Source organism: Gastrolobium bilobum, unplaced genomic scaffold, assembly GCF_033153095.1.
Source record: "Gastrolobium bilobum isolate Gb01-03AN ecotype WA unplaced genomic scaffold, APGP_CSIRO_Gbil_v1 utg3828, whole genome shotgun sequence".
NCBI classification, from domain to species: Eukaryota; Viridiplantae; Streptophyta; class Magnoliopsida; order Fabales; family Fabaceae; genus Gastrolobium; species Gastrolobium bilobum.
This window is the reverse complement of record NW_026898686.1, coordinates 10,205-22,428: the sequence shown is the minus strand read 5'-3', so window position 1 is coordinate 22,428 and position 12,224 is coordinate 10,205. Positions and strand designations below refer to the sequence as shown.

General features: G+C 36.7%; 1 protein-coding gene across 1 annotated transcript; it reads right to left on the bottom strand.

The window, feature by feature from the left end:
• Positions 1–11,213: 11,213 nt before the first annotated feature.
• LOC133318339 (cold and drought-regulated protein CORA-like) lies at positions 11,214–11,980 on the bottom strand. The gene is made up of 2 exons (XM_061520329.1): positions 11,872–11,980; positions 11,214–11,425 (listed from the first exon to the last, which is right to left on the bottom strand). Exons 1-2 carry the CDS (start codon positions 11,978–11,980, stop codon positions 11,214–11,216), a joined length of 321 nt encoding a protein of 106 aa, XP_061376313.1.
• Between the last annotated feature and the right edge of the window lie 244 nt (positions 11,981–12,224).

The following is a 12,224-nucleotide window of genomic DNA, read 5'->3' as shown; positions in this document are numbered from 1 at the left end:
AGAACTGGTGCCAAAAACTGATACTGACTATGAAAAGCGCGAACCGAAAAGGTGCTGCGAAAAATATAAGAAAAATATGATAATTCTTGTAAAATTGAGTAGGTTAAGAATCCTAAGTTTGGGATTAATATGATAAGCGTAGAAATTAATGTTATATCTGTGTGTTTAATGACTTAAGTGGCCTATATATACTCTTGTGATGGCTCAAAACCCTAGGCACATCAGTTTTCTACGTGAGACACTTGGAGGCTGAGTGGTTATTACTGTTCCATTGCTCTTCCTTCATCATTTGTGACCAAACCACCATTTTCTCTTGATTTTTATTCTCTTTAACCTTGCAAACACTTGGGTGTGTGATGAGTGAGGGTAAATGAACCATCTTCTGAGTGTGGGTGTACTATATTGGTAGTTTAGGGGCTGTGTTCTTTGCTCTTGTGGAGTGTGGCCTTGTATATGGTGTTTTGAAGCTCCAAGGAGTTTTCTTGTTGAGTTTAAGAGCCACCCTCATGCTCATTTTCGTGGTCTTGGGTTGCTGCACTGTTAAAGGACTTAGAAACCATCAAGACACCTTCCTTGACTGCATTGGCCTCTTGCATCTCAGCCAATGCAGTCAGGATTGGGTCGGGTTGACCCTCAACAGTCTCTCGTGTTCTCCTGGATCCTACCATGACTCCGCATAAGTTACACAAATTATGAGTTGATCAGACCCACACAATGTGATCACATATGCATCATCATAAATAAAACCAACGGAGCAAACACACAAGACAAACACAACCAAACATCCTAATCATTGCAATACATACAGGCTTTTCCCTTGAACCGTTGCTCTGATACCATAAAATGTAACACCCCGTATGCATCCGGTTTGTTAACATTACATCGTATTAAGCTGCGCTTAATAAAAATTGTGAAATATCTTTTTCTTTTCCAATTATGACGTCATATACTTAGCCAAGTTGATTACTTAATCTATTTCATAAAAACATCGCCTGTATGTAAATTGCGATAAGACATCTACTGATATACCTCAATATATAAATAAAGTGTGTATCTAAAATCACGGATCTACAACTCGTAGTCCGGACCATAATCCTGATACATTATTACAACTCCAAATAAAACAAGACATAAACAAGACTATGTGTCATGGACAATCCCCATGCTCACCAAATCAACAGCGTCTCAACAAGATGATATACAATCATAAACTGAAGCTAAAAGCATAAAGCAGCACGCATAACCAGCATCCAACAAGTCAGCATAATATAACAGCAATATCTAACTCAGCTCCGGCCTCCTGCCGCTTGAGGTCTCAACATTACCTGAACCTGAAATAAGCGCCCCAAACGTGGAGTGAGATCTCTAACAGAAATCTCAGTAAGACAAGGGGTCCTCAAGGATCTTCCACTCCAAGCTCTCTTACATGTGCAATATAAGTTCAAAAGCAATTTAACAATATAATTTCCAAAATAGTGCAATGCAGTAGATAATCATGTCGTGTGGGTTATAACTATTCTACTGATCAGAGAAATGCAAGAATACGTCTATTACCTACACAGTACCAGCCCATGCTATATCAGCCCACGCTGTACCCACCCCCAAAGGGCCACCCCATGGTTTCCCTTTAAGGCAAACACCACATAAATATCATACAACAATTGCACTTAACAGCTCCATAGCATTTCAATAAAATAGTACATGAAGACAACATCATGCATATAACCATACCCCCATGGGACATGGTGGAACCAACAATGGCTAAACCGAGGACATGAAAGCTTACCTCTAAGCTAGCTATCCAAAGCCACAAGCTCAAAGTCCAACACACAGCAAATCACAATCTGATTTAGGACCAGCAAGTATATCAACATTCATAGCTCAAAAGCGTAAACATAAAGACTACGTTTTCATACGAATTATGTCTTAAGGCTTCTCACAAGCCATAAGCCCTTAATCACATGATTCTGACTTAGTTCAATTAAAATAGAAGATCAACTTCATCAATCTAGGGTCCACAAACCCCCAATAGCCTACTGTCCACACAACACAGCTACTGTTCTACGAAATCCCAGAATATCCGGATATTCCACGGGTACAAATCCGGATATCTCACTGTCCACATCCGGATATGCAATATCCCGATATACAGATTCCCATATCCGGATATCCAATATTCGAATATCCAAATCACCATATCCGGATATCCAATATCCGGATATTTCACGGGAAGATATCCGGATATTTCACGACAGAATGCAGAAACTACATTTCGTGAAGATATCCTTCCAAGGTTAGGTTTTTACCGATTATAAACACTTAAACATCCATTTCTAGGTGTGTTTGACATTACCCAACGTTAAGTTATCATCTTTTAGCCTTTAGATACATCAAGGTTCCATTTTTAAGAATAAAAACTCATGATCAAGGATTCAACCACTTACCCAAGCTTCAAACAGAAAAGAGGGATGCTCTTGGAGCTCTCAAAGGCTCCTCACAGTTCTGATCTCCAGGAAAAACGAAAATGGAGCAACAAGTTTGGTTCTTGCACTCAAAGATGGCTCCTTGACACCCAAAAATGCCAAGAAAAGGTGCACACTTTCCCCCAAACCAAAGACAGCAACAACAATCCACCCCACAACCACTCCAAGCCAGAAAAAAGCACCATTTACCCTCTCACTCACACCACCAAGTGTTTACTCAAGAGAAGAGGAAGAAAAATCAAAGGGAAAGCTTCAAGGTTCACCACCCAAGGGAAGAGCACAAAGGAACCAAGTTTCAGGTCAGCCACCTTAAGACTTCACGTAGGGTAAATTTGTTATCTAGGGTTTAGTGCCCAAAAGCCATATATATAGTCCACTTAAATGAAATCACACAGTATTAACTTTAATTGCTACGCTTAACATTTTAATCCCAAACTTGGGACTCTTAACCTACTCAATTTTACAAGATTTATCATATTTTTCTTATATTTTTCTGAGCACCTTTCCGGTACGTGCTTTTCATAGCCAGTATCAGATTCTGGCACCAGTTCTCATTATTTGGACTTGAAACTCGTTTTACAAGTCCTATATATTATTTTAGTAATTATCATGCACTTATTATAATTTTTCGGGATACTTTTTTGGTACGCATTTATACCGACTAGCAGAATCGGTATCTGCACTTTTCTTCCGAAAAGCGACTTTCAGCATTCTTAATCACTTACCATAATTATTAGAGCCTCATAATAATTATTAGGGTCAATTATGGAATCATTTCCTATTTTCTCATAATTAATTAATTAAATTCCTTAATTAACGGTGCAGGTTCTTACAATCCCCACCTTGTAACTTGAATTAACGTTTACATTTAATTATTCAATTGGTCAAACGATTCAATATCTTTCATTTAATTGGTTATGCCCTAATTCCTTAATGACGTTAACCTTATTAACTCTATTAGAATCCTAATCCCTTAGAAATCTTTTCAAGTTAAGACTTAGAATCAATGAATCCTTAACGTTTGCGATTCATATAGCCTATCCGTAATGCATACATGAACAGTTATCTTACCTTTTGTCAGGAATTAGAATCCCAATATCCCTATTGAAAACCCTAACCCTCGCAATCCTAATAGATTGATTAGTTCTAGAAGAATTATAAGATAAAGAACAAGGTAAAATAAAACTCAATTGGAATAAATCAACATAAATTTAACCAAACTACAAGGGGTTCACATTAAGGGTTGTGACCCTTACCACAATAAAAGAAACTAGCCAAACATATTCATGTCTGGCGAATACAATGTAAAAGTAATTAAGTTCAGAACCTAATGATGAAGAATAAGATGATGATCTTCAATCTTGATCCCTTGCTTCTTCAAAAGCTCCAAGAATTCTCTCTCTCTCTCTCTCTCTCGTTTGTTATTTTCTTCCCATCACTGAAAAGTCCCTTTTCTTGGTTTCTGATCTCCCTTATTAGGTTTTGGAAAAGATCTTCCAAAATTATCCCCAATTGGGCTTCCTCAAGTGCAATTCGCATCCAATTAATAAGTCATAAAAGACGCCCGCGCATACCGCGCTAGATTCGCGCGACAAAACAGTAAGCATTGGAACTTATGGCGCAGATCGCGCCAATTACCGCGCCGATCATGCGGTAAAATAGTAAGAATTTTTTATTCTCCTCTTTTTCACTTCATTTCTTTTGCTTTCTATTATCAAAATATATAAATTGAGTGAGAGAATGACTGAGAAGGAATAATCAATATCTAACATTTATAAACAATTTCCGCTCATTTATGATTAATTCTTTGCTTCTTTTAGCTTAGAAGGCATCATATGCTAGACACATATCAAACAATTCCCAGATTTAGATGTTGCTGTCCTCAGCAATGAACAAGATTTAAATATGGGAAGCAAGGTTCAATTAATCAAGCATAACATTGCACAGACAATCATAAAGATTACTATACTAAGCATGAATGATTTCCATGTCAAAACTTCAGACGATGCTTTTCAATTTCATTCAAATATCAAAGTCTAACTTGATTACCCTTCAGCAAGACATAATATTCACTCATCACTCATCACTCAAATGTTTGGGGTATTCATCATCACTCATTCCATCACAGCCGTAGCACTACCATAGGCTTGATCTTATTCTCAAGTTCCTAAATATGAAGACCATTAACACATGCACGATTGATCAAAAGGGCTTTTCAAGGTTATAACTTGGTCTGGCTTAAGGTTAGAAATATTTGGGAAGTAGCTGAATAATCATTGAGATTGAAACACTTATATTCTTTAAGACTCAATCATATCTCAATTCAGGTTTTAAGCTCCACTACTTAATTGAATTCATGATTCCATCCTTTTTCTTTCCCTTTTCTTTCTCATTGCTTTAAATTTTTTTTCTTTCTTCTTTTCTTTCTCATTTGAGGACCCTTCCTTTCGTTCCCTTCTTCAAATGCTTAACTTATAGTGGAGCTTACCTCAATTCTTGTAACTTTTGATGATTAACATTTCAATCTCAATTAAGGTAAGTCTTGATGGAAGTGGCTAAACAATTTCATCGGGTAATTGAACAAAAACAATCTTAGGATCAAAGTGGCTAGCAATGGATAATTTTTTAGGTGGGCTATTTGGCCATAGGCTAACAGAATGAAATGCCTTTATCACTTCAATCAATGCATGCATTATAGAGAAATAGATCAAGTTCTAGAATACTACTGCAGTGAGGACTCTCTAAACAAAAATTAACTGTATAAGCTCAAACCTCACAGGCTGTGGTATCAAGCTAGACTCTTCCTAATTTCATTTCAAGCATCATTATTCATTATTAACATAGAAATAAAAAAACGAGCAATCATAAACTCAATTCATGCTCTATGCAATGCCATGACAATAATTCATATCATACAAAGCTTCCTTATTTTCAACCAAAGACTTGACTGATTTAGCACATCTAAATCTGAAATATGCTTTCAAAGAGCCGTGTTTATTAATCCTAAGAGAGAATAAAATTAAAAACAAAATCAAAAACAAAAAATTTGACTCAAAACTGAAATAGAAAGGTTAAAATATCTCCCCTAAATTAGAATTGAATTTTCTGTAGACGTCTTTTGTTCTGCTGTATGTGATTCCTCACGTAACGCGTATGCGCCCCTAATTCCCAGATTTAGGAAATTACTGTCCTCAGCAATAACTAAACTAGTCGAAGAACGTAATTGCTACGCAGGTAAAACACACACACATCTGAAATATCAATCAGAAAATAACATGACCACTGTACTGGGGAAATACAAGACCAAACACCAAATATGTCTCAATGATCCTAACATAATCCTAAATGGTCAAACAAAAACAACAAAAATAAAACAGCAAAAACAAAAAAATTGTGATGGTCAACAATGTCCTGTGCCACTCCTCATCCATAGTGTCAGGATGCTCTTCTGCTGACTCAAATGGCATGGAAAACTCAGGAGGAGCGTCAGCTGCAACAGGAGGTGATGGAAAGTATGGTGCTGGCGGCCGATATGATGGTGGAACTGTGGATACTATGGCTAGTAACCAAAATAGTCAATAGCCAGATGCTGGCAGATGTCCTCGAACATACGAGTATGGTAAGCTCCCTGAATGGTCTGTATGTCACTCTGAATAACCAGACGATCGAGCTGAGCCTGCATCTATAGATAACTAGGAGAATCCTCATATACGAGGTCATGCCGTGGGGCTCTGAAGGTGGAGGAAGATGATGCCCGTGGAGGAATCAGTAACTCTGGATGGGGCTCCTCGAAAGAAGCATGCGGTGCTCGACGAGGGCTCCTAGCAGCTAATTCTCCTGGCTCCAACTCAGAAGCTCGAACAATCTGGTCACCCCTGGCATCCTCAGTCATATCTGTATAGGTCTTATGTGTCATAGCCTTGATACACAAATGCATAATCAAGGAATAGTGTGCAATCCTAGTCTTGCTGCCTCCATCCTGTATAACTTTAAGGATCCTATCAGACAGAATCCTAGCAATATCGAGGTTGCCATCCCTTATCAGCAAATACAGCAAGACTGCCCTCTCCACATTTACATCAGTCAAATTTGTAGAAGGAATGACTGTGGCATTGTTAAACAAGCTTGTGCGAAGAGGGGTCACATGATTTGTGAAGCGGAGCACACGTGGAGGCTGATGGTTGCTTGATGTAATAGTCCATCATGTACCGGTAATGTTATCATTGCATATGTGATATTAAGCGCAGTTACAATCACAGAATTGAGTTAATTAAATTACGGGTAAACTTTTTCTTTTATTACATCCTTCCTTTTAAACATTAACCATTTCCGTAATTAATTAAAAACAACATTGTAATTGTAAATGCAAAACTCGCGGAAGCATACAACTTATTTATTATAACCCCTCCAAGTAATACCATTAACTCTAGGTTATAAAATGACTCATTTTCAAAAATTGCACAGTGGGAATCGATTCCCAACAGTCAGGAATCGATTCACAACAGCTACAGTAATAGACAGAAGCTTCATTTTGGCTCCCCTGTTTTTAGGAATCGATTCCCAGCCTTCACAGTGGCTGGATTTTACGTACTCTGTTTTAGGGAATTGATTCCCAACAGTAGGGAATCAATTCCCTACTGTGAAATCACATTTTTGACATCTTTTTGACTTCAAGAGGGATGAAGTATCTCACTCCTAACACTTTAATACTTAATATAACATATGTTCAAGTACTAATGTAGGATCTAGGCCCTTCTATCATGCATATTCATTATACCATGTCTCAATTACAATAATTCCCAATTCCAAAGCCATTTAAACATTATATGACTCATTTTACATCACAAATCTCCAAATGCCTCTAAACACAAAATATGTGGCCATGGACAAGTCACATGCTCAGCAAGATGTCAATATAACAAGAGGCATATATATACATGAATTTCAAAAGACTCAGAATATAGTCATGAACACACAAAAGCATGGCAATATCAACATGCAATATGTTCATAACCTAAGTTCAAAATACCAAACACTATGCTATGTGCATCAAATGGAATCCTCCAATATGCTATGCCCTCCATATGCACCTCATGCTCAACTTCTCCACTAAGTGGGCCTCTTACCCGAAGATCCTTCATGCTCAACATAACCTGAAATGATGTCCCCAAACGCGGGGAGAGATATACAAATATATCTCAGTAAACCAAGGGTACTAAAGGATCACTCCACCCAATGGTTCACTCAATGTGCATACAATGATCATCATATAAAATGCATAACATACAAAATCACATCACACTGGGCTCACATCCAAGAACATCCACACAAGGATTCTATTCAAGGACCCCATCATATAACTCCCCGGAAGCTTCTTGGTGCCTCTCCCATGGATGAGACGACCACATCGCAAAACCCAACTGGAACTTCTCATGAGCCCTATGCAGCATAAGTCCCACGTTTGGATCATCCTGGTGTCGCTCCCAGAGTCGGCCTCACGGCAAAACCCGACCGGAATCCCCCAATGAGATATCTCCAGCGGAATTCCAAACCACACACGTCTACTGGCCAGAGATCACAAATATATCACACAACATGCTCCAAGCATGTCACAAAATCAAGCAATAATGCATGAACATGTCATTTCATACAAAGTCAAAGAGCATAAAATCCAACCACGACCTTTCACTAGGTGTGGCAGAACACACAAGGGATAAAACCCAAGTACCGAGAGTTTACCTCAACTCCGTAATTATTTCTCTTCCACGTAAGCTCCAAGCTTATTCCACCTCTATTGATTTCGTGAGAGGGAACCTATACGATCAAACAATAATGATCATCAATACAATATTTTTAAGGCAACCGATTCATTTTCAATTTACTAATACCCAAACCCATTCACTTAGGCCAAAGGACTATTTCACATTTATTTTTCCTTAGACTTCCATATAGGTCGAATTACCACACACACCATACATCCCATATTCTTCCTTCCAATTCCACTATATCACAATATACTATAATCCATTTAAACACCATTTACCATCATACAACATCAACTATACCATTTTTACATCATCAACCATCCATGATCACAATAGGTCGAATTGCTCATGCCCATCAACCTAGGGGTATTCAATCCAATTCCACACTTCCACACGTCATACAATCCGATAATTAACCCATCCAATTACTCTACAACTCAATCATACAATTATACAACATGCCAATTTCACAAAGTATTGAAATTCAACTCAAATTTCACTAAGTTACAATTTTCCAAATCACGATAATTTTATTGCGTCAATCATCATCATTTATCATTCTAAGCATTTAGTTCCTAAGGAGGCATACCATTTAATGCTCCTAACTACCATAACTCAACACACATAACCAAAAACCCTCACCATTTTATGATCTCAATAAAAACTCCATGAGATTGTGAAAACTTACCACCAATAGCTCCTTAGGGTCCAAGGGAATGATCTCCAACCAAAGAATCAACACAAGAATCCCAAAAAATTCACCAAAAAGTCACAAAATCTGTGGCTGTAAAATGGGGTTTTCTCCCTCCACAATGCTCCCCACAAGATGCACTCTACATGAAAGTCACTCACAAGAGGGTGGGGAACAACTTTGTTGTTGGAAGTTTCTCTCAAAAGTGTCAAGAAAAAAATTTAAAAATCACAAAGCTTCAACCCTCATCCATGGATATATGCTCGACGGGAGAAGGAGAAAGAGAGGAGAGAGAAATGTGGGAAATCTGATTTCCTAGTCTCTTTATCCACTTAAGTCACTTAAGTGGATCCCACACGTCAATTAACTTTCTTAAATCACTCAATTTAACCTATAAATTCATAACCTACGTATTTTTCTCATTCACGTCATATTTTTACTTCTCATAAATACTTATCATATTTTTGCGTTTATCGATACAATTATATCGTCAGTATTTTACACCAGTAAAATCACTATTCATCAACTTTTCCGAAACTTGTCTATTCACTTAATTTTTCGTTCTGAATCCATTTTCGGCATTATTTTTACGATTTGAGACCTGCTACTCAATTTTTCTTGTCTCGGGTTATGTGTTTGGTAAATTACCATTTTACCCTTCTTATGCAATTTGACCCTAATCTCAGGATTTTCATTAATCCTACCCTTTAAACCACATTTCATATATAATAATACATTTATAAAAATGCGAGGTGTTATACTTGATGTGCTCTTGCATGCAGTAGGAGCACTATAAAGGAGCAAGTAACACTGTAGGTTTCGAGGGAGGTTGTTGTTCTTCTTTCTTTAGATTTTTTTAAAATCGTTATTTTAGCCTTTTGAGCATTATAGTTGTACTGTGGTAGGGCTTATCTGGTGATAGAGGCTCTGCCTAGTTGATTTCTATTTTAGATTGCAATTTTTTTAATTTTATTTGTTGTTTTTAAGCTCAACTCATATGGCTATGAGCTAATTTTTTAGGGGTTGGGTCTAGTTGATACCCAAACATCAACACTATGTGAATGTTTTCTTTCACCTGCACTTTTAATGTTTAACTCAGTTGTTCAAATCTGTATTTCATTGTTGAAGAATTTCTGTATATCGGCCGAGTGTAGAAGCTTCTAAAGAAATGAGTTGTTGGGAAACAACTCATTTCGGACCCTGATTTGAACATATGGACTTGAATGAGGGATCATTCAAGGGATTCAACTCATACATGAGTGAATCCACCATGTAACTATGACTCTGCTCTTCAAGAATCTAGGTCCCATATGCATAGGGATATGCTTGTGGTTGATTTTGGATAAAATAACTTTTAAGGGATTAAAAGTTAATCACCAATCCAGTTAACTGAAAATAATTGCCGAGCATCTTGGTAAAGAAATTCATCCACTTAAGTGTTATGGGAAGGGGGAACCAAAAGCCCAACCTATTTTTCTAAATATTTTCACCAACTCATTTTCTTTTCTCTGATTTAAAATTTAGTCGCCCTTCTGTTTTACATTTCTTTATAAAAAAGCTTTTTACATAAAAAACAAACAAAACGCTTCTTTAGTTGAATTTTTATTACTTTCCATCTTTAGAAAAGAAAAAAAAACTGAATCAAAATTTAAATCCAGAAAAATTTTAAAAAAAATAGTAACGTAGTCATTGCTATTTCAGAATAGTCTTGTGATTATTTTTATTTTATTTTATTTTTTTAGATTAAATTTAGTTATAGCCATTACAAATTTTAGTCAAGGTAAAAACACCCAAAAATCTTTGTGGGAACAATAACTGGGACTGAAACAAGCGCTATACTACTTGTTATCACATATATTTGCGCACATACTTGCATAATTGTTATCAAGACAACAAAGTTTATGCCAAAAAATGGGGTGTGTACATCATTATTTTGTGAATTAATAAACTTTTACGTAATTTTGCGTGAAGTTTTTGAATTCTATCAAACTCTTTTAGCAATAGCCTTCGGGAAGAAAGAAAAAAAATCACTTATTTTTGTTTATTTAATTTTAGCCAAAACGAATAGAGAGAACATAAGATAAGGAAATAAGTCAATTCTATTATTCGTTCACAAAGTACGAGAAACAAACGATTTCCACTTTTATTACAACTATCTTATTCTCATGAAGTTTTATTTATATAGCATTACAAAGACCCACATATAGGTTTTAGCAAGTGTCCTTTGTTGTGAGGTTTAGCATCAACACCAGCCTCAACATGTTCACCATAACCTCAGCAACCATAGGGACAATAACGACCACCATGACCTCCACGCCCACCATAGCCGCCGCCACGCCCACCATAACCTCCACGCCCACCATAGCCGCCACGCCCACCATAACCTCCATAGCCACCACGCCCACCATAACCTCCATAGCCACCACGCCCACCATAACCGCCATAGCCATATTTGCTTTCATCTACCCCATTTGTGGCAAGATTCCCTGCAAAAAAACAACATTTTAATAATGACCATGTAGCTAGTTTTAATGTTTAAGATCATATTTTGGTTACGTGTATACACGCATGCACACACAGAGACATATATATATATATATATATATATATATATATATATATATATATATATATATATATATCGCTAACAGATTAATGAATCGACAAAGTAGCTAGTCCTCAGTGGTTAATTGTCTAAATGCATATACAATTTCTTCATGACCTTAGGAAAAAGATGTTTTTTTCAAAGTAAAGAAAGTTGATGTCCTCGTAAAATTTCATGGTACCTAAAACTTGATTAAACTTTAAAAGATTTTTCAAACTACTTGAAAAAATCTGCAAAGATATAGAAAATGCTGTTATTTAACTATCACGAGTTATTTAACCAATAAAACCTATAGCTAATGATGAAAAATCTAATGAACAAAATTACCATCTTCTTTGTCATGTTTCTCTTCGAAGTCTTTGGGTATAACCTCACTAGAGATGAGAAGGATAGTGGCCAAGAACACAACTAGAACAAGGGAAACCTTGGAACCCATCTTTCGCAACTCAATGTGAACTAATAGAAAACTTGTTCATATATCGATGTGAAAGAAGTGGCTGAATCTTCTCTATATATAGGCAAAGTGAGGAAGAGATAGAACAAAGACATTAAATTCTTCACTAGGTTGAGGAGTACATTTTGATTTCATTCAATCTTATCTTATAGCTAAAAATTCCAAAATGATAATCAGTGTTACGTGGAGAAGCAATTTGCTTTACTGAGGATATGCATGGTCTTGA